Genomic DNA, 22176 nt, shown 5'->3' on the forward strand with positions numbered 1-22176 from the left:
GGGACGAGTTCGGTTGCATAGAAAGAAATAAGTGGCTATTTTCCTATTTCCATGTGTAAAAATTCTCTGTTCGGCGCAATCTACTGCTGACTCGACTTCTGCAAAAAGGTGGTGGGACTGAGCGTACCGTCCTCTCTGCGTGTATGTGTGCTTCGTAGGTCAAATAGAACTTCCTACGACTCGTTACGAGGGCGAGATTGTCCAGTCGCACCTGAAGCTGCTTCGTCTGAGCGGCGTGGTTGCAAAGAGATTAATGTTTCGTGTGTAGTGATAATTTCCCACTGCAAGCGCTGTTTTCTTTCTGTCCCTGTGCTGCACCAGTTTGGCTCCGCCTGATGCCTTATCCTCACAAATTTGTTGACCTTCCGTAAAGTAAGAAGCTGATCGTAGAAGGATGCACAGTGTTACTGTCCTTTCTCAGCCGAGTAGCACGGTGACCACATGCGCCCGATCCACGTTTACAAACGTTGCAACGGTAAGCGCCTCACCCCCTCGTTCCACAGCGCTTTCCGGAATGTGTTCCCTTTCATCATCATCGTCACTATGGAACACTGACCCTCCTGCAGATGATTGGAAAGATATAGGGGATACTATCCGCGGAACCCATAACTTGGCGGGGAGTCCAGAACAACAAATCCAACAGCAGCCGGCGGTGGAAGGGAAGTGTGGCGGCGAGTCCGTTCTGTGCGGCGTGCGGAAAGTGTTGCCTTTTTCCGTTAGCTGCACAGCAGGCGGGGATGTCAATGGACGCCAAACTAACAGTCGTGCAAAACACTCCTCGGCACTAAAGCCACCACTGCAGGCGTCAGTGTCCCAGGCGACAGGGAGATGTGATTCTTCAAACCATGGTGTAGCTCCTACAAAGCAGAGCTGCCCACCCGAGGAGAGAGCCGTTGGGTCAAGCAAGGATGAATTGAACCACGGCGGCATTGGTGATTCCGGGGACAATGATAGTGGTTTCAATAAGTGCCACCCTCCACAACTGCCACCCGCAGTTATTTTCATGTCACCCCTCAAAACAGCCAGTGGCGGCAACGACATAAATTTGACAGTAGTTAGTTCTGCGCCGCCACCGGGTGCAGCAGAAGCAGCGGTGCGTGATGGTAGTAACACCGTTAGTTCCGATGATTCTCTTGACGAAGTCGGCACCCATTCCGGTGACAGCAACAGAAGGTTATGGAGTTGCGCAAACACCCCGGAGAGGCCCAACAGTATGGAGCACGTTGAGAGAGTAGTAGGCTGTGTTTCTGAGCGTGAGGATGTCACATGTGTGGAAGCGGACGGGCAGCGGAAACCTGCTGTGTCAAGATCGTGTGCAACCGAGAGGCGGCGGCGTTGCCTTCTTCGTCAAATCAAGTTGGTCGATGCTGAGGTGGCTCGGATGGAAGGGGTACAGCGGCAAAACGTTTTTCGGATAGGCTCAGCTTCTGGTGAGGCATTGAGCAGAGAGAAGGCTAAATTGTTGGAGTTGCGTAACCGCTACGAAGCTGCACTGCATGCTACTACCAAAAAAGCCTTAGAACATCGGCAGCCGTCCTCCTTGTCGGTTTCATCCGCTGGTGGGCCCTCCCATTTTCCCTCGAGTTTCCGCAGCAGCCTTGAACACGACGGCCGACAAGAGGGGTGCCCCTGTAAGACTGTTGGCCGTCGGTTAGCATTGAAAGTTTCAGGATGCAGTGCCGTACCGAGGCGGCGTGGGGCATCTGTTCGCAAGGCGCGTGCAGCAAAACCACCAACACTTACTACGGTAACTCCTGTCGCTGTCGTTGATGATAATAACACTACTGGCTCTGCCGCCGCAGTTGGCACTGACGTTAACCGCTGCGCAGAACGTGAGTCTTTGCGTAGCTGCTGTTCGAATCACATAGGGAAAAAGCCAAGTCGCGCCACCGCTGCTATCCATGTGGCTGAGCCGGCTCGAACTTATGTTGACCCGTACGCACCTACAGAAGGAGGTGGGAGTGGATCTAGGGCACCAAGGGGACAGACACGCGGTGCTTCCGTTGACGCAGAGCGCATGGCGGCTTTTTACCTTCGCAACGGCAGATCACGGCACCTGGCGGAGGCGTCTACTTTAAAAACTGCGGGTGGGGAAGGTCATGGTGGAAAGGCAATGATGGAGCGCAACCCTGGTACCTGCGCAAGTTCATCTCGCTGTAGTCGCACTCGAGAGGCTTCGAAACGGCCAGGGAACCCAAAAGCAGCGGCAGTGGGACCTAAAAGAGACGGGTGCTCCCATCGAACCGCATCTTTGTGCACCAGGGCATCTTCAGCTGTTGACTATACCCCTGTTTGTGCAAGCAACAACGGCGGATGTGGGGATCTGAATGGTAACGGCCGCCATCGTCGTGGCCCTGTGTACCACCTCTGCGCCCCGTCGGTTCCTAACGCAGCTCATGTTGAGACATGGGAACCGACATGCGGCGACATGACTCGTCCCCTGGTCCCCTCTAAAACGGGGACGTCACTTGCATTTCCTCGCAAGGAGTCTGGGCAAGGACCATGGCAGATGCCAATGGAACAAAGGGTCTCGTGCAACGCGCCGTGGGGCTTTGCTACCTCTTCAGTGCCGGTTTCTTCATCTTCTTCAGCAGCTCGGTGCTGCTACTCAACTGGGTTGGGCAGCTCCCGTGCCGCTCCCTATGATTATCGCTTCGCCAGAACGCCATCGTATCACCACCCTCCTTCAATTTATGAGCCAACACAACCCGAGGCAGCGCCGCAGGTTGTGCACGACGAAGTGAAAGATGCGTGGAGAGCGCCGTTTGGACCTTCGCTTCACTGTGGATCGCTGTTACCCTCCGGAAGGGACTATTTTGTCTCTCCAGCTTTACCAAAAAGTGACTTAATGTGGCGACAACTTGCTAGTCGAAGCTATAATAACGAACAGTGCGACTGCTCCGGTATGGAACATGCAGCTGCAGTTGGGGGTACCATTCGCGACTGTTCTTACGGTGGCTGCGGCGATGAGGCGCTGGAAAGCGGACGGCGAGCGGATCTGTTGGTTCGGATTGGGAAACTTTTGGGTGGTGTGGAAAGAAAGTGCTGAGCGGTCGGAAGAATTTCTCCATGCACACATATAGAAGATATATAGAGGCACCGTTAGCGTTTCCCCTAAGCGGTGCTTACATCTCAGTGTTAGAATGATTGCCCTCCAGCATAAGTCTGGGAGGGCTGGTGTTGAAGGGCAGATACAAAGTTTACATACTAACCATCTTTATACATGTTTTCAGGCCCCGTCCGAACAGTGTTATGCGACGTGTGTGCCTTCTTTTACTTGCTAGTTGGTTCCTTATTTTTGTTTTGAATCTCTTATCGTTATCTTCGCATTGTCGTACAAGTTGGGATCTGTTTGTTTATGTAACTTTTATCTTTTCTTTCCGCCTTATTTTGTTTGGAGTTGCAACATGGCCTTTCTACCCGGCGTGCCAGTTTTGAGAGAATATCTGCCGGAAGGAACGGAAGAGAGTAGGTTCAAAGAGCTGCGGGAACCGACCACCAGCACACCCAAAAGGCTGGGCAATCTTTTTTTTTTTTATTAGGGGGAGCAAGTGCACAGCGTACCGAAGTCACTGCTGCCGAAAGGGGTGACTAATACAAAACTATGTTGACCTTAGTCCGGCGCCCTTATTGCTCCAGGCGTATGAGGTTCCCTTTTCACTTAGACAACATCTCACGGGTGTCACATCGGTACAACGCAACGGATGTCACACTACAACTGTCAGAGGACCGACTGGCGAACTGGTGTCGGAGGCTTTGGGCCTTAGCGCAGGGTGGTGGTGATGGTGATGATGATGGTTCGGCAGTTCCCGCAAGTAATGGAACGACAAAGTCGGGGTCGGTATTCAGTGGTCGGGGCCCTCATACTGAATTTACGCTTGTTGAGGAAATGAAATCTGTTTTGGTTGGAGAGAAAGGGCAGCTACCGCCATCTGTTGTGTCTGCCGTGTGGGATGTATACGAGTCTATCATTCCTCCCAGCACGCTGTTCGACTTGAGTGAGACCATATCTCCCAACCAAGAAGATGCGTTTTTTAGTTTCGTTGCTCTGTTGATGGAGCTTGACGTCGATATCGTAGAGGTACAAGCGGCGGTGGCGCAGCTTAACAATACCATTCAAAATATCGAGGACCTCAACGCTCAATCGGGTCAATTTATCGCTGGTGGATGTTCTGCGACCGTGTCAGCGGAAAGTTGCTTTAGGGAAGAGAACCGCAGCGGTGTGGGTGCTGCTGTTTTGTCCTCCAAGCTTGTTAAGGCTAAGAACAATTTGCTTCGGCAATGCGTTGCTGCACTACATGCGGGTTCTCCTGTGTATTACATGTGGTTTAAGCAATCTGCTTCTGTGGAGCGTGGAGTGCGCAGACTGATGGATTTGCGTCGATGTGTAATGTATTTTCAAAAGAGGTGCCATTGCCAGGTGGCACAGCTTCAGGCCGAGTTGAAGCGTCAACATGAGCGGCAGTCGTCGCGTCAAGTAATCGATTCACCTCCAAGCAGTGGTCCACTGACTACGAATAGAGAGCTTGAACTTTGGCTCCTCCGTCAGCATCATGTCTCATCTATTGACGTGTCGCTGGAGTACCTTTTCGGCGATTTTTTCTCGAAGCAGTGGCTTGTTATGGAGGAACTCACGTGGCGTACTACCCCACCTCTTCTGCTTGAGAAGGTGATGGCCGCCGAAAGCGTTCATCCCTTTGTTGGGGGTCTTGTGGATATGAAGCAGCGGTTGCAGCCTGCGAAAAATAGACACCTCTTCGCGTTTTTTCACCCGGCGGTTGTGGAGGAACCCCTAATTGCTGTACAAGTGGCCCTTACGCGTGGTATTGCCCGCTCCGTCGACATTATTTTAGGTCGTCCCCACCCCCCAAGCGTTCAGGAGCGCCAAAACGACCAATTGGGGGCTGCCAATGGTGAGGTGGCCGATGCTTGTTCAGGGGCACGAAAGCATGATCCTGTAGAGGACGTAGACACTTCCATGTTTTACAGTATCAACTCGGTGCAGTCAGCACTACGTGGTGTTAACCTTGGAAATATGCTCATCAAACGTGTAGTGCGGGAAATTGAAGCACGACTCAACGGCGAGCGTCATTGTGCCGGCCTCTCACCCATTACCACATTTTCCACAATTTCTCCCGTCCCTGGGTACTTAAGATGGTTGGTTGGAGAGGTGGCAAAGCTTCAGCAACAGGTGGAAATGCGCAGCGGAAGCATTTCGTTGTGTTCTTCCTCGAAAAAATTCGCGCAACCTCGAATTTTCGGAGAATGCTCGAAACCCAAGGCGGCGGAGCTTTTTTCAATACTTCGCGGCGCCGTCCTCGGTTTGTCACATCACAGAGGGAGGGGTTGTGGGCACTTTATTTCACGACTTCACTACCACCTACGTGAGGGGAATGAAGATGCTGCTAACCTCGTCACCATGCAGTATCTGTTGGCTCTTTTTGGGTCCCCTGAGGAGGATGGCACCGGTGAGAGCGGTGCCCCCGGCAAAGCAGATGAGGATGTCATTTCACCATGGTGGAATGATAGTGAGTTTACACGTACCGTTGAGAAACCGCTTCTCCGCTCGGTAGCGCACTATTTGTATAAGGAGAAGCACCGTAATCGTATTCTCGATCCGGTAGGGAACTTTCATATATCGAACGGGGCCACCATGTTCCGACTGAATTTTCTTGCCAACTGCACTGCGGATGGTAGCAGACAGAGTGCCACTGTAATGGTGAATTACCTCTACGAACCCGCTTGTGTGGATGAGCGTGTAAAGGCCTATGGGATGCAACGAAGTGTGCCTATTGGGGATGATGTTCTTCGACTCCTCAACATATCCTAACGTATTTTTTCTGCTTCTTGCTTGCATGCGACATACTTTTTTCCTCCCTTTTGGGGGCATGCACGCATATGTGTGTTTGGTAATAATCTCATGTTTGATGCACATATGTCTTTCGTATAGTTACATGAATCGCCGTTCTCAACACTTGTTTGATGTGCGTACCTTTTCGGTGCTTATTTCATCTTGTTTCGGAGGCGGGTGGGTGGGAAGCTAACCCTCCTTTGTGAAGCCATGGAGGGAGGAGGAGGAGGGGAACAAGGACTTGGTATGTGACGATTAGTCTTCCCGTTCTTTTTGAACTGACCCTCTTTTTGGATTAGTGTTTTCTCTTTCCTTTCCGAGCGAGGTGAACTTCTTCCTTCCTTCACCTTTTCTATTTCGTATGTTATTTCTTTCTAATTTCCTGCATTACTTTACCATTTGTTTGCCCACTCGTTTCGTTTGTTATCTTTTTTGTTTCAACTCGGCCAATGTGCGTGCTCCACTTCAGTTAACCAGGCTATTCCCGCTTGGATTGGCCGAGTGCAGCGCTTAAATTTTTTATTTGCTATGTGACTGCGTACATAAAGTGAAACTGAGCACCGGAGTGAGTGTGGCACGATGGGTTGTGAACCTCTAGCCTGCTAGAGAGAAGTTCAAAAAGTTTTATCTGGACTGCTGTTATTACGTTCTTTTCCAATGCTACTTAGGTGTGCAGTGGTAATCAAGTGAGTTACGGAGGAGTTTTTTTTTTTTTAGTCGTGTTGCTTTATCGGTTAAAAAAAATTCCCAAGTCATTGTTATTATCGTGCCTTCTTCAAACGCATTTTGTTTTGTTGTTTCCTTATTGCCACCTCTATTTCACATTCTTTATTGCCTTCTGTAGGTGGCAGAGATTATTCGTGTGACCTTCGCTGTTCCCCGTGGCATTAAGGTTACATTCACCGCCAAAAAAAAAAAAGGAAATAACATGTCTACATTAACTGGTTCCGTTGGGCCCAATTCAGCTCACGGCAGCACTGTAGGAGTTTCACTGGACTTCGAAGTAAACGCCGCCGCAAGTCATGGCGATGACGAGGCAGAGACGAAGTCCTGCTTCGCAGAATTTTCTTCCCCTGCAGCCGACACCAAGTTGGCTGAGGAGGGGGAGTCGATTAGCCGTGCACCTGCGAGTCCTTCAGGGTCACATGCTGTGCGTAACCGAAGCGTTTCGGTGCCTTTCGTGAGTTTCACAGACGCCGATGAACAACCGAAGGACGGCTTGTGGTCGTCCAAGTCGCTGGTGCCTCCCTTAAAGCGGCGCCCCAAGCAATCACGCATCACTAGAAAGTCCTTTCGTTCCCTCGGTGCTTACCGCAATCCTTCCACCCTGTCGGTATTAGATTTAGCGACAACAGACCTCGACAAGCTGAAGTTGTCATTCGTGGCCCACGCTGCCATTCTTAATCACGGGGACCTGAATGACATGCAGAAGCTGGTTAATCACGTCGAGAGGGAGATGCGGTATGGTGAGCAGCATTTGGATAGATCCCATCGTGGGCGGCAGGGGTCGAAAGCCCCATCTTACCAAGCATCTGTGAGAAGCGAAGACGACGGTGCGAACGCTGATGGTGGAACGGATCGGGCCTGGCAGAGTTTAGACGACCAATCGTCATCGGATGTTTCCGTTGAGGAGTCAGTCAAGAGTATGATGGATGTTCCTTCGCAGACGAAGGCAATGTTGTGTACTTGGATATATGATCGTTACGTTCAGCAGAGGATTTTTGAGCTGAGGGCTAAGCGAAAGGCCCGCCCGAATGATACTTTCACTGCAGTGGTATCGAGACAGTTCCCTGACGCCGGAACAAAGGAACTCATGGTAAACTTACGCAATGCACCGAAGCCGAGGAACATGCGGGATCTTGACTTGCACGACGGGATCGGCAGCTGCTTAAATGAGGCAGGTGAGAAAGTCGGACACACACACTTAGTTACAGATGCCGATAACCTTGTGCTACCGCTTCCGGTTTTTGTGTACGTGCTGAGCAGGGCCTTGTTTCGTTTGCACTACCTTGACCGCTTTCCCGCGGAAGCATTCAGCGTGAAGTCTCAGCAAACAAATCAGGGTGCCAGTTGTGCCGGGGGCTCAACACCGAGGACAGAGGTTAGCCTTTCGGTTGTCATGGGAGACTCTGGAAGTAATTCACTTCACAACGTTTCTCCTCTGGTGTCACCTCGTTACGAAGCCCTCCACTCTCTTCTTCAGGAGGCTGTTTCTCTCCTGGAAGAGTGCCGGCGGGTTGCAATGCAGGGCTTTGATATATTTGATACAGAGCAGAAGGGGGTTATTAGTTGGTCGGTCTTTACAGATGCTCTTACGGAATGCATGGAAGAAAAGCTCCGCGGGTTGTGTGATCAGGACTGCGGTGAGGATAGTGAACGCAGTGGCGTGGCAGTGTTTGACGATTGTGTGGTAGAACCCTTTCCATCAATGTTGCGGCGCTTAGGTTATGTTCGTGCGGTAACGAAGGTCCGTCACAACCCTGCTGCTGTACTCGTGGAAGGAACAAATGACTTTGCGGTGTGTGATAGTTCATACCATGGGCTTATTCAGCGGAAGCTGTTGGTACGGTCGTCGGAAATGCTTCTTATGCATTGTCATGGGGCAACCGACGCGTGGGACCCCGAACGATGGGACATCCACGCTGGCACAGGGGAAAACAATAAGGAGCAGGAAAAGTTTACCAAGGGGTACGTGCTCTACGAGGATGGACGCTTGCAGGACGGCGGGGGAAAGCAGTCGTTGTTGTTTACTCTGCAGCGGAAGCAGAAGAAAGAGCAGGGTCTGTCAGAAGAGGAGGAAGACGAACGAAAGAAGGAGGAAAAGCGAACTGACCAGAACAATTATCGGAACAAACCCACTATTGAATGCTGCATGGAGGTAAAAGACGTTGGGCCCAATTTGCCCAAGACTATTATCACCCTAACGAATGATCTTATCATTCGTTTCTACAACATGGATCAGCATATCTGGGTGGTTCCCGAGAGTCTGACGATGAATGTGAAGGAGACGATCTGCGCCATGGACTGGTGTGCAGCGGCGGCTGATGAAAACCTACCGTTAAAGGGTTTCCTTTTCGTTGGGACACGGTCAGGAAAGGTAATTAAACTGGATCTACAGGCAATTCTCCGACGCATGATCTCAGCACAGACCTCAACAAGTGATATTATGACTACTGGTATTGTGGCTGCCTCAACTGTTCGTGATCGCTTCGAAAGGCGCGTTGTGCAGGAGCAAAAAATTCACTCGGAGGTTGTCACATCCGTATGCCTCACAGCGTCTGATATGCTTCTAACCTCTAGCTTAGACGGTGCTATCGTTCTTAGCCGAGCGAGTACTATGACACTTGTACGCTCATTTCGATTGGAAACTGGTGGAGGAGTGCGACTTGCGTATATCACACCGACGGGTAACGCCATTGTGACATTGAGTTCCTCTAACCGTGTTTCACTATGGGGGACGACGCACCAAAGTTCTCGTGTAGACTTTTACGACCCCATATCTCCCCATTACTTCCAAATTGCATCATTTATAGTTGATGAGAGCCTCGAGCAACTAACGACCGTTGACACGAGTGGCCACATAAAGGTGTGGAGTCTGAGGACCGCTCTCGTCAAGTTTTCGTTTTATGCTGTTTCGGAAGAATGCATGAACTCTTTGGGATTTTTGTCGGAGGAAAACATGGGACCTAATAATGGTTTTAGGCTCTTCGATGTTGATGATGCAGGCAATAAACGTTTGAGAGTTGCTGGGGACACCGGTTCCCGGGCACTGGCCGCGATCTTGCAAACGTCATTCGCAAAGCTAGAGGATGACCAGAAGAGAAGAAGTCTTCACCCCATTCGCACGGTTGCATACGATGCCTACACGAGGCGTCTGTTTGTTTCGGGGGCCAAAAATAATTTGGTGTGTGTGTTCATCAGTGGTTCAGTTGCGATGAAAACACATTCCTCGCCGCCATTGTACGTGGGTATGTGTGAGCGAAACCGGTGGCTTGTGAGCGTGAGCCCCACAGATTGTCGCGTGTGGGATTGCCAGAGTAGCAAACTTGTGGTTGGTTTCAAGGTGAATAACCCAGAGTTTCTCATGGCCCGTTTGGCTCTCACATTCGCGTCACGCTCGAATTTGCCCACGGATGCACAACTCGCAAACGCCGCTGCCGATTTGGAACGCTATAAGTTGGATGAATGCAAGCAGCCACTTCCCACAATAAATGATGTTATCCGTGTCGCGACTGAACGGGCCGATTTGGCTCGTCGGGAGAACAGCCGTGCGATGGTCGCCCAGAAACACGAGGCGTCCACCGCCCGCGATGCCGGCGGTGGTTCCCGACCTTCGCCGGAGTCAAACCACCAAACCGCTCGCGGTCTTCCAACTCCACGATTCGCCGCAGCCGCCGCGGCAGGAGCAGACAACTCAGGCGAAGATGATGTTTCGTCAAAGCAGATGGCCACGCATAGGGTCATTTGCGCTCACGTAGATGCACAAGAGCGGTTCGTTTTTTATGCCCTGGGAAGCGGGGATGTTCGTATGCACCGAATAAAGAGTGGTCAATTGGTGAAAACGCTGTTGACTATGTCCCCTTCTACAGAGCTCATCTACGCTGCTGTGCTCCAGTGCCGTCACATGTATACGTATACTAGAAACCCCGGCGAAAATCGACACAACCAGGACTGTGATGATGTGAAGTCACCAGATGGTTACGTTGGGGCTCACGTAGGCGTTCATGATGTCGCCTTTGTCCTGCAACGTCTCCTCCGGGAGGGCCACAAACTTCCGTTAGAGAGATCGAAAACTTCTTCAGTTCACCGTGAAGTAGTCGGGATGATGACCCCTCGTAACTCTCATGAGTTGTGTGTCGTGTACGTTGATGGAGTTATCCGTTTCTTCCCGCTTCTAGGCAGTAGTGTGCACGCGCATCGCATCATCATTCCCGAGTTTCTTGTGAGTAAGGCCCTTTCATATTTACGGATGGAGAACACGTTGATGAGGAAAGAAGCAGCCAACAGAAGTGGCCGTACAACTAGATGCACCGAGAGTGAGGCAGCCGAGGCATATCGTAACGTAATGGTGGAGGCCGACGCAGTTAGTTTTATCACTGTTAGCCATGCGTTAAACCTTGTATGTCTCGTGCAAGTTAACGGTCGTGTCTCTCTGATGGGAATGGGCTCCGCCGTCGGAATGGCCCTGCAAGTGTTTTATGTTGCTAGTGAGGTGTCTACTATTTCGTTTCTTGGCGGCTATCCCTGCCTGGTTGTGGGAGAGGTACAGGGAACTGTTGGTTTCTACCTCCTGAAGGGTGCTTCCTTTTTGGACCTCTTTGATAACTTCTACAAGGCTTTGTTGTTATATCGGCGGCAGCAACAAGCCAGTTTGCATGAGCCATCCGTGGAACTTTTTAATGTTGACAAGTTGACGGAATCGAGTGTGGAGAGCACTAACCAGCATGGTCTAAACTCCACTCCCTGTGTATGGTGGTTCCGTGTTCCCGGTGCCCCGACGACGCTTCACTTTGACCCACATTGTTGCTCACTGTACGTTGGTACGCAGCAGGGCTTCGTCACATCGTATTTGGTGCGAAATCTAATAGTTGCTGCGAACCTTCACCCTGCTTCTTTATCTGGAAGATCGCCCAGCTTGATGTCCCGCGGCAGAATGTCTGTACAAGGTCAAAGCGGCAGCGCAGAGGTGGAGTTGTGTAATGTTTTGCTGGTGTTCTTTAACCTGACTCCTGACCGTGTGATGAGGACCATAAATAGGCAGCGCAACGATCTCGCATTCCTAAATCGCCGTCGACGGAGTTTGGTGAGCGGCTCCGCTGCAACGGTACAACCGACTGCAACGGATGATTCCACAGATGAAGGCAATGCGCCCTCCGTACCGAAGCCCGTGAGTTCTAGCAGATCCACCAGCTTGGGGACCCTGAGGTTACCCAAGGGATCTTCAAACCCTGAAGTTGATGGGCAGTCGGAAAGGCCACAGACAGCGGTGCCGTTGCAGTCGTGGCGACCATCGCTTTTGTGGATCTATGATTCCTGTCGATCGCTGTTTCATCCACACCCGACCTCAACGTCCACGTTCCGGGGCCCATCGGAACCGACGTTTTCCTTGTTGGACCTTGCAACCGTAACTCTCTCGGATCTTTTATTGGGGGCGGCAATTCTGCACTATGTGCTACAGCTCATGCAAACACAACGAAGTGGCCAACCATCGTCCACGGATTATGGAGCAATGGATGGAGACCAAACAACCAAGTGTGCTGCGATGATAAATTCGCAGGATTTGCGACACATTCGTCAGTGCATTTTGGAGGAGCTTCACCACCGAAAAAGCATGTTTGAAGAAATCAATAGCTCGCACCCCACTTCCACGAATCGGGTCTCGAATTGCCACATTGAGGAGTTTGTCGAAACGATTGCGGCGTCGGGTGAGTTAGAGGAAGGACCGGCCCCGATAACAGGGGACTGGGTGGAACTTCTATTCCGTCGTCACGCCGTGAACACCGTGTCCAGCTCTCCTCTCACCCTGTTGTCCATGGAAGCCATAATCGAGCGGGCACGGCGCGAGCGTCGTGAGCGCGTGAGAATACTGATGAAGTATGTTGACGAGAGGCGTCTTCTCGCGAGGGAGGGAACTGACCACCGAGAGGGTGGTGCATCGTCCCGATGGCAGCATAAATCCATCTCCGTCAACTGGAACGCTTTTCTCGAAGGAGCCCCACCTGACTGCATTACCGAGGCGTTACGTCGCTGCCACGAAGGCGCGAGCCGTGACGAGGAAGTTTTTTTTTCAGAAGATAATAACGCAGTGCAGTGTATTACAACGCGACGCAATGGCGTCCTGTACGTGGGGAGCGCGGACGGGTCGGTTAGTGTGTGGACACCCTACGCGTGTGCGCGTCTTCAGGAGTTTTCACCATGTAACCCATTGGACGCTGGTATTCGGCGGATCGGTGAGTTTGTGAAGACCCAATTCACGAAGCAGTGGAAGAGTGCGGAAAATCTACGACAACGTAAAGCTTATGCCAGTGGGACTAATAAACAGAAGCTCCACGAAGCAATGATGCGCAATATTACGTTGAAGTACAGGGTGGCGTTGTTAAAGCAAGGTGCCAAAAGAGGTGGTGGCTCTGGCGTTTACAACTCACCAGGCGGGGGAAACTCTAGTGGCGCTGATGGTAGAAAGCAAGCATCACCGCGGCGGGCCATGTCACATGTGGGATTTCAGTCCCTGGGCAGTATGCCCACAACCCTACATAATGAGATGCAAAACTTGATTAAGAAACCGAAGGAATTGCTCATGGCTGCACTACCGATCGATGAGTCAGAAATGGATTCGAAAGGTATCATTATGGAGGACCTTTACTTCTTGCCGATGCAAATGTCTGTTTTGTCAGAGCTTGAGGATCTTGACGGGAAGGCCTATGCAGCGGCTGTCGATCTTTCCGTTGCGCGCCTCTTGAGGGATGTTTGCTGTTCGGATGGCCAAGGCCTGGATCCCTTTCCGAGTGCGAGGTACAGTGGTGTGTTGGATAGAGTTAAACTAAATGCTGATGAGAGTCAAACGTTTGCCGGTGCAGGGCCGCCGCTATCTGCTACCGACGTAAAGCGAGGTGGAGAGGCTGAGTCAGCCGTTGATACAAGTATCTCTTTTTTTATCTCTTCGCACGAGAAGCACATGACCTCGTTTTATGTAGAAGCCAAGAGGAAGCTGGACGATGGAGAGTACACGTCTCAGCATGGTAATTCGTTGAGCCGGACGGGGCACAGTGTTACATTCATTTCCCTTCATAGCAAATTACAACGCCCCCCGTTTAGTTTTTCTCGAACTCAGGATGCCAAGGAATCACTTCCTAGCACTCCTGATGGGGAAACAGCTGTTACCGCCTCCTTACCGCAGTTCGCGCAGGCTGGCGTTGTGGGGCGTCCGGGTGTCATCGTCGTCGCCCTCTCAGAGCGCCGCGAGGGGCAACTAAATCCGCAGTTCGAGTTTGACTTGCCGCAGTTGGCTGCGAACTCTCAATGGATCGCGTTAGAGGAGGCATTGAAGCTTTACATCAACAGCAGTGACGGCGCGTTAACCATGGATTCGTTTCAGTGTGTTAGTATTTCACCGAGCCCCTACTTGGGACGGGGGCAGAGAGTAGGTGATGTAAGTCGTGGGAGTGTGCAAGTGCCTCCGATAGCAGGCATCTTGCCCTCAATCCTCACGAAGGAAACCCCCTTGCGATGTGGTGATATGGGTAAAGGAGTAACCACATTAGCTGACCCTCTGCTCGTCATGAGCCCTAGTAATGTTGAAGAAGATTTAGGGTTACTGCAGTCGGAAGGGGAACCCCAACACTTAGACCGAACGCGGTTGAGGAGAGGCAGTTCACAGTATCTGAACGCAAACGCTAACGAAAATACGGCGACAGGCAAGCGCTGCAGTTTCTTTTTTACGGAGACTCACGATTTACGAAGCCCAACCAAAACGCCTTCTGCTATCTCAACCACAGCCATTGGAGGAAAATGGTCAGAGACACATCTCAAACCATTCCAAGAAGTGGAGTCGCGCCGTCCCCGCCCCCACTTGGACGACGTTGCCGAGAGCGGGCGCGGTAGTATGCACCCCACGATGAACATACGTTGGACGCTGGAGAGCAAACAACAAAATCAGCGAGCCAAGTTGTCGCGAACGGGTCGCACAGTTCTAACGCCACCAAGAAGTACCAGGGACAGTCGCCCCCGCAATTATCAACAGCCGTTAAGAGCAAATGGAACTGCCACTTTGGGGAATGAGTGGGGAGTGAACCCTCAGGGATTTCAAAAGGAGGGTAATTCAAATGCTGTCGACGGTCGTGCGGGTGTGACCTCGCCGAACCCCCGTATCCCGCAACCTTGCCGTCCTTAGCGGATTTCACGTGTGTGTGTATGTATGTGTGAGTGAGTTCCATTATTAGATTGTGTGAATTTATATGGTTTTGGTGGGGTGCTGTTTTATCGTTTAGGGTTCTTTTTATTTCTTGTCCACCGTTGTTTCGTCGCCCCCGCAATTGTTGGGGGGGGTAGAAGTGTTGACTCAGGAACGTGATGAGGAGTGACGGGTTGAGTTTATAACCGCTTCAAGAAAGGCGCAGTGCAGGTGAGGGTAATGCTTGTTCACTGCAAATGAGTGCCGAGAACCGTAGCTGACGGGTGCTCCGAAAGCCAGCACCCGTCAGTTACGGTTCACAAGTGAAGTACCGGGTGATTTGTTGTACCGTAGTGAGACAGAAGTGTTGGGAAAAGTGCACGTAACAAGTAGGAAGAGGAAAAATAATGTACTCTGAAGCATTGTTGTCGCCACTATCGTTGAACTGTAGATATGAGGATTGAGATGTGGGGAAGGCGGTGGAACATCAAATAGTTCAAGACCAGTCTACAGCCTTATGTGCGTGTGCTTATTTCCTTTCAGTGTTATTGCGTCATCCGGTGCGGTGTATCATTTTGGCATTACTTTTTTTCCCCTCCCGTTTACCCCCCTAGGAGCTTTGATTTTTCCTTTTCTTTCACATTAATTTAGACGTCATGGGGGAGATGCGCATGTGCGCATGGATAGATGGGGTAGGATAGGGATGAAGAGATTAAGTATCACAGCGATAAAATTATAAGTTGGGGCGTTCGTCGCCCGTTTGGTTGAACTGTGTTTTTCCTTTTTTTTTCTTTGCTTTTTGATCTGTTTGTTCGCTTTTACATGTCTCATTGACCCTCTTTGTACGTGTGTGTGTGTGTGGTTGTTTGTTTGCGTGAAGGGCGCTGTTGTGTTGGGGCCTATTTCTTTGGTTCTCGAGTGTAGCAGTAGACAAGGTTGTGTCTATTGTGTTGTTCATGTACATATGAAGATAAAGACACTAGACAAATGTGTTTGTTGTGGTTTGTCACGTAATGCAGGTGTGTTCCACATTTTTATTTTACTTTCCTTTTTGGTGGTCCGCTTTCACTTGTGCTAAAAGGAGCGAATGAGTGCGCTGCTGAATTAAGAGGCGAAGGATTGCTGGGGGGTGGGAGTACACGTGTGCATATGTGCATTCCCGCATGGTTGATATCTTCGCACGAAATGTTGTTATGCGGAGATGTAAGTGGCACTGGTTCTCTTTTTCATTGTTGTCTTCCTCTTAGTTGCAGTCCGTGTGTGCACCTGTATATGTATTTTTTTTTGCCGTTTTCCATAAGCATGTTTCATTCCGTGACGTATTCGACTTGGCATGTGTTTCTGTTCCACTTTGATGCACAGTTACTTCCCTTTCTCGTACACTGTTCAGTGTTCGTATTTTACTCGCTGGATCGCTCCCTGTGCTTCATACGACTCTAAACGTTATTGATTCTTAGCTTTCCTTCCCTTTCCATTTCCTCTTTATTTTTCTTTTTTTAAAATTCTTCTCTAAATCTTAATTCATTACTTCACTAAACACATCGGGCTCACCGAAGGGGGAAAAAAAAATAATCAGTCAAGTAAACACTAAAAAGCAGTTGTCCTATACATATTTCGAGTAGAAACAGTGCCACTAGCGGCGATAGTGGTGATAACACTGGTGTGTGGAAAAGAGGAACAAAGAGCGCCTTTTATTTTATCTCAGTTAATTTTACCCCACAGTACTCAATATTCGCCCCAGTTACTAGCAATACAGTTACGATCTAAGCAAAGCAAGAATACAAAAAGGTGAAAATTAAGGAAAAAAAAGAAAGAAAAAAGGGAAGGTGCTCTTTTGTCATGTCTTCGTCTCAGCAATTGGGCACCCACCAGGCGGAAGGAATACAACAGACGCAAGTTGCTTTTATTCCGCGCCGAGAGGTGACACTTCATTTGCGTCCCGCCCCCTCATCGGCTTCCCGGGACCGACACATCTCTTGGGAGGCTAACGTAAAGGATAACCAAAACCAACGCGTAAGTAAGAGTTGCTGCATTTTCCACAAAAAGAAACTCTTTGGTGAGAGCAGCAGTGATGATGACAGCACTAGTAGTAGTTGTAGTGATCAGGATGACAGCTGCCACGGTTGTGCAAACAACAATGAGGCGAAGCAAAATGGTGAAGCCTGCGGTGATGGTGAGGGTGGCGCAGGAGCTCAGGGGTCATGCGGTAGCCGTCGCAAAAAGCGTCCACCGTGCACGAGAGAACATTGTTATTGTGGAACTCGGTTTCACTGAGTCGCTTCGCAAAGGGGGAAGGGCTTACACGCTTGCATCAGTGGAACACGCATACTTGTGTGTACCTGTGGGAAAGGCTGTGCAACCCTAGTTTGTTTTTATTTGATTTCTTTGCATCAAGGATATATGGGTGTAGTCAGTTTATGCAGTCGGGGTCTTTTCAGGATGAACCCGCAGTTTTAGGCACTTATGCCCCTCATTTGCATTTTTGTGAGGCGAATCCCAACGGTACAAGCGTTGTGCGCGGTGGTCGGATGTTTCTCCGATTTCTGCAAATCGATAAATCTGTGTGACTCCGCATATAAACATATATATTTATTTATCGATGTAGATGTGTATGTATGTGTGCTAACGGTTGGTCGCTTCCGCTGCAGCAGTGGAAGCCCAACTTCCCTATTAACGTCCTTTGTTCGTTTATTTTCGTTTTTTTTAAATATATAGTGAGAGGCAGACATAATTGCAAATGAGTGCTTACACACACCCTTCTTTCTTTTCTCTTTCCTCGGCCAAACCAGAGCTTGTCTACCCCTATCTGACAGTGATGCTTTGTTGGTCTCCATCCTCTCCTTCACACATGTTAGGTGTGAATGGGCATTCCGTCAACGAAGTCTTTTGTTATTCAGCAGTTTTTTCTACCTCTCCTACCTGCCTGTATTGTTACCATCACGCCTAGCTGCCTCACCGTAGCGGTAGCAAGTGGAGATTAATTACGAAGGAAGACGTTGAAGTGTTCTAGCGGCGGCGTGGGTAAACGGAGGGAGGGAGGGGGAAGGAGAGAACCTTGTGAGTATGCGGACAGAGGGCCTCCGCAGGGCTCTCATAAGCGATGTTGCTGCTCGCTGGTATGTCTTCCAACGTCGTTTTCTCTCAACATCGACCGCTCATTTGGTAGAGGAAATTAGACAGGCGCTACGAGTCCTTTCACTCTCCGATAGTGCCAGTGACGCCGAGGTAAGGGATCGCTTTCAATCATTGGCTAAGAGTAACCATCCTGATGTCTTGCAAGGTGGCACCGAGGAGTCGTCAGTTGCCGAGGACAAAATGCGCCGCGGGGTAGAGGCGTATAAGTTGCTGCGCCGATTCACTGAGGCGGAACGACATGCCCTTTTAAAGCAAAGAGTACAGCAGGAAGAGGAAACAGAGCGAGGGCGGAGAGTATACGAAGGTGTGGCTGGCCGAAAGGGCGAAGGGAGCAGAGCTACATTTGAGTTCAACAAATTTGAGCAGCGTCGGCGTGAGATGAGGAACGAGGCCCCACCGTGGAAGGTGGACAACCACCCACCAAGAAATCAAAGGCGGTCCTTTTTGTTTTATGTTTTAGGTGGCGCGGCAACGGACGCACGAGTCTCCGCTGCTGAAATACTCCGCGAGTACAGGCGTACAGGTCACCTGGCTGGTGGTCGATTTAGGGACTGTTGTGCTGGCAGTTTTGGGTCTCGTGCACCATCGGGGTTGTTTGGTGCCAATGCTGACGAATGGGCGAGGACCAGGCAGCGGGCAGAGCGGGCGCAGATTGTCAGTGCGGCGTTTGGCCGCCATATAGTCGCTGGTGTTTTTGCCGTCACCGTCTTTTTGCTTATTTGTATGATTTTTGTGGCAGTGAAGAAACACTACGCCGCGCGGGGCCTCTACACCAATTCTGAGTCTTTTTCCAAACGTGAATTGAGGTGAAGGTCTGTGGTTTTAAGTGCGCTATTTTGCTGTTGGGTCTGTCGTGTATTCATTAACCCCTGGTTCACCTCCGAGTGGGAATCATTGCGTCGAGATTTCCCCCCCTCTTTTCTGTAACCTGTTGGGTATGCTTACTGACACCCACCCATGGTTATAATCGTCCGGCAGTGTTGGTCGTAATAGACATCGGAAATGGTGGGATGGCGGTACGAGTGGTTGAAGGGACATCAGTGTGTAACCCTCTGTCCTCGTTCAACTTATATCGATAATGTTGCACCGCATATGAGTGCGCGCGCACACGCACATATATAGATACACATGTATATATATATATATATATATATGCATGGATTGTGTTTGAGTCTTTTTTTTCCTTATCGCTCGTTGATGTGGCCCCTACGGGGCGTTTTATCCGTTATTTGTTACCGCTTTAATATACATGTATACATATGCATATATGTATGCACTCGTTTTTTTGTGGTCACCTTTTTACCTGAACAGTGACCCAATTACAAATGCGAAATTTAGTGGCGCTGCTACCGTTGTCGCTACTTCCGCTGGAAAGGAGTTTAAACCGTCCTCTGACGCGTTTCACAATCTCAGATGTGATCATTTATTATTACTGTTGTTTTGCTTTACTCGTGAGTGCTCATAAGGAAGCAGTGAGAGCGTGATAATCATTATCACTATAATACAAGGGAGTATATCATCAAAGAACAAAGCAGTTTTAGTGACGAGGGTCAGTCAGAAATATATTCAAAGATTAAGAAAGTGTGGGAAAGACGGATACCTCAAGGGAGAAGAGAAGACAAGGGAAATCTACCGGTAGCATTTGCAGTAAGGACAGCAGAAGCGCAACGAAGGAAAGGAGGACCCATTAGTCCGTTGGCCTCCAGGAGTACAGGTTTGCTTCCGTAACTATTCTTTCCGGTATACATACATACGCATAAATAATCATATCTTACATACGTACGAGATTTATCTTTTCGCGCGACACTCAGGTCCACTTTTCTTTCGGGATTATTGTATCATTGGTGTCCCCGCAGGACAAGGCAGATACACCACAAGGTCTCGGCGCAACGAAAAGGAAAAACAGTTGGCAAAATAGACGTTTCTCTTTTTGAAGCAAAAGAGAGAGTGTGGGGGAGGGTGAAAACAACAACAACAACGAAGCAGAGGCTGTAGGCGGGGTGCAGCTACTGCTGCGGTGCCAAAAGTCGGTTATAGTCGGATTTAATTGGCATATGACGGAGGCTCCTAAGCCCCAGACAACTTCTGAGGCCGAGGTGCTGATGGAGTTGAGTGAGCGCAATGCCATGAACAAGGGTAACAGATATAGTCGCGGAGGTTGTTGCAGTGAGGTCGATGCCTCGTGTCCGTTGGATGCGTCACAGCGCATGTTGGTTGTGAAAAAATTGCTTCACGGCCCTATTCGCCCCTTTCACAAGTGGAAATGGCGAAAGATTAACCTGCAGAGGAGGGCAGAAATAGCTAAAACGTCCGCCCACACTGTGGTCGGGGTCTCCGGTGAACAAAACGGTGAAGAACCGGGGGTGGATCGTGGGGATGCGGACACGGTCTCCAAGTCTATTGCTTCCCTTAATTCTCCCGCGGTGGACTTTCAAAACGACGTTGATTTGTGTGTCGGAGAGGGCTCACATGTTGCAGGTGCATCACAGGTCAGCTCCACCCCTCTTTACTCACCCGCTGTTAGCGCTTCCCCACCACTGGACAACTATACCGGACCGTTATCTTACCAAGGCCCAGTACACTTTGATGATAAGACACATTCCTATACGACTACGTTGTGTGTCATCATGGTGGGTTTACCAGCACGCGGTAAAACGTTTCTTGCGCACAAGGTTTGCCGACTACTGGGGTGGCATGGTCACCGTGCAAAGGTTCTAAACGTTCAGGTTGCTTGGCGACGGTTGCTGATGAATTACTATAACGGGCAAGGAGATGAATCACGGTCTGAACGGAGCAGGCTGAAGGAAAAGGACCCGGTTTACGTTCGGGCGGAGCACTTCCATGCGCTTGTAAGTGATTCGAACAGCGTTGAGCGGAGGCTCTACCGTTGCGTTCTGCAGCAGTATGCTCATGACGCCCAGAACTTCTACGCCGAAGGCGGTGAAGTGCTTGTGCTCAATGATGACTTCCCTACGGAAGAGTTGCGTGACGAAGCCGAAGGTCTATTTTCCCCACTTTGTACACAGACGTTCTTCGTAGAGGTGGTGCGAAGCAACAAATTTAACAAAACATTTGATGAATTTAAGGTGAGGGATGTAATGGAATATCACTCAAGTGTAAAACTGAACGATGCAAAAAGAGATTTTGAGCGGCGTGTGGATTACCTGAAGAGTGTGTACACGTCTGTCGGCGCTGCCTCATGCTGTGCGAACCAGTCGAACTCGAAAACTGGCGACAATAGTGCTTGCACCATGTTGGAGGAGAAGGTTGCTAAGCAGAGGGGCACCAAGCGGTACGTGAGGGTAAATAACTTCCACGAAGTGGAGGTGTGTGGTGTGATGGGATACATCGCTAGTCGCATTGTTTCGTTTGTTATGAACGTCACTCAACTGAAGGTTCAACACCCTATTTACTTTGTTCGTAATGGTATGTCTGTTTACCATTGCGAGGATCGAATCGGTGGCGACTCGCCGCTTTCTCCAGAGGGAGAGCAGGATACTATTGAGTTGCTTGAGTTTGTTGCTTCCTTGACGCAGTACGTGGAGCAAGAGAGGAATGATACAGATTCCTGCGTTTGCGAAACTGCGCATACGGCTGGTGATGGAGATGGTCGGGTGCGGGAAGGGAGTGGAACGTGTGCAAGCACCGATACTCATAGTGCTTACGGGTTTCCCGACAGCCCGCAACGTGTCGTGATATGGACGAGTCAACTATATCGCGCAATTCAAACCGTAGAGAAGTGTGAGCAGTTGCTTGGGATTAAGACAACACGGTGCCACAGCCTGAACGAATTGTATGCCGGTGTCTGCGAGAATTTGACGCACGCGGAACTTCGTGAGCAGTGCCCACTGATGCAGGAGCTCCGCAATTGCAACAAATTTAGCTTTCGTTATCCCAAGGGTGAAAGCTACAAGGACCTTGTACAACGCCTTGAGCCCGTCATCATGGAACTTGAGAACACAGACCGCGTTGTTGTTATTGTTGCGCACCGTGCTGTGCTACGCGCCCTACTGACGTACTTTGGGAGTATTTCTGCAGAGAGTTGCATGTGGTTGGATGTACCGTATCGTACCGTGTGGAAGTGTACATACGATAGCAAAGGCATGACTTCGCTGGAGGAACTGCGTTTTGACGAGCAGGATGAAGCTGCACCGGTGGAATGAGGTCAAAGATGGAAAGACGATCATAGACGAGTGAAGCAAACGGGATGGGTGATGAGACACTGCTTCATCCTATATTCGGGGCATGACCTTCTGTTATTTGAAGCCATAAGTTTTTTTCTTTTTTCCTTTTCCCCCCC

General features: G+C 50.1%; 6 protein-coding genes across 6 annotated transcripts; all 6 read left to right on the forward strand.

Moving 5' to 3' along the window:
* Positions 1–394: 394 nt before the first annotated feature.
* Positions 395–3049, forward strand: TEOVI_000726300 (uncharacterized protein; the record flags this gene model as incomplete). Its single annotated transcript, XM_067223911.1, has 1 exon — positions 395–3049. The coding sequence occupies one exon, from the start codon at positions 395–397 to the stop codon at positions 3047–3049; it is 2655 nt and encodes an 884-aa protein (XP_067080012.1).
* Positions 3050–3604: 555 nt separating this feature from the next.
* TEOVI_000726400 (malonyl-CoA decarboxylase, mitochondrial precursor, putative) lies at positions 3605–5830 on the forward strand (the record flags this gene model as incomplete). Its single annotated transcript, XM_067223912.1, has 1 exon — positions 3605–5830. One exon carries the CDS (start codon positions 3605–3607, stop codon positions 5828–5830), a length of 2226 nt encoding a protein of 741 aa, XP_067080013.1.
* Positions 5831–6779: 949 nt separating this feature from the next.
* On the forward strand, positions 6780–14741 carry TEOVI_000726500 (uncharacterized protein; the record flags this gene model as incomplete). Its single annotated transcript, XM_067223913.1, has 1 exon — positions 6780–14741. The coding sequence occupies one exon, from the start codon at positions 6780–6782 to the stop codon at positions 14739–14741; it is 7962 nt and encodes a 2653-aa protein (XP_067080014.1).
* A 1839-nt stretch (positions 14742–16580) lies between these two features.
* TEOVI_000726600 (protein phosphatase inhibitor, putative) lies at positions 16581–17015 on the forward strand (the record flags this gene model as incomplete). Its single annotated transcript, XM_067223914.1, has 1 exon — positions 16581–17015. One exon carries the CDS (start codon positions 16581–16583, stop codon positions 17013–17015), a length of 435 nt encoding a protein of 144 aa, XP_067080015.1.
* A 789-nt stretch (positions 17016–17804) lies between these two features.
* On the forward strand, positions 17805–18686 carry TEOVI_000726700 (chaperone protein DNAj, putative; the record flags this gene model as incomplete). The annotated part of the gene is made up of 1 exon (XM_067223915.1): positions 17805–18686. The coding sequence occupies one exon, from the start codon at positions 17805–17807 to the stop codon at positions 18684–18686; it is 882 nt and encodes a 293-aa protein (XP_067080016.1).
* Positions 18687–19930: 1244 nt separating this feature from the next.
* On the forward strand, positions 19931–22039 carry TEOVI_000726800 (6-phosphofructo-2-kinase/fructose-2,6-biphosphatase, putative; the record flags this gene model as incomplete). The annotated part of the gene is made up of 1 exon (XM_067223916.1): positions 19931–22039. The coding sequence occupies one exon, from the start codon at positions 19931–19933 to the stop codon at positions 22037–22039; it is 2109 nt and encodes a 702-aa protein (XP_067080017.1).
* Positions 22040–22176: the final 137 nt, after the last annotated feature.

The sequence above is a fragment of the Trypanosoma equiperdum genome, assembly GCF_001457755.1.
Source record: "Trypanosoma equiperdum strain OVI genome assembly, contig: ctg_2000, whole genome shotgun sequence".
NCBI lineage: Eukaryota > Euglenozoa > Kinetoplastea > Trypanosomatida > Trypanosomatidae > Trypanosoma > Trypanosoma equiperdum.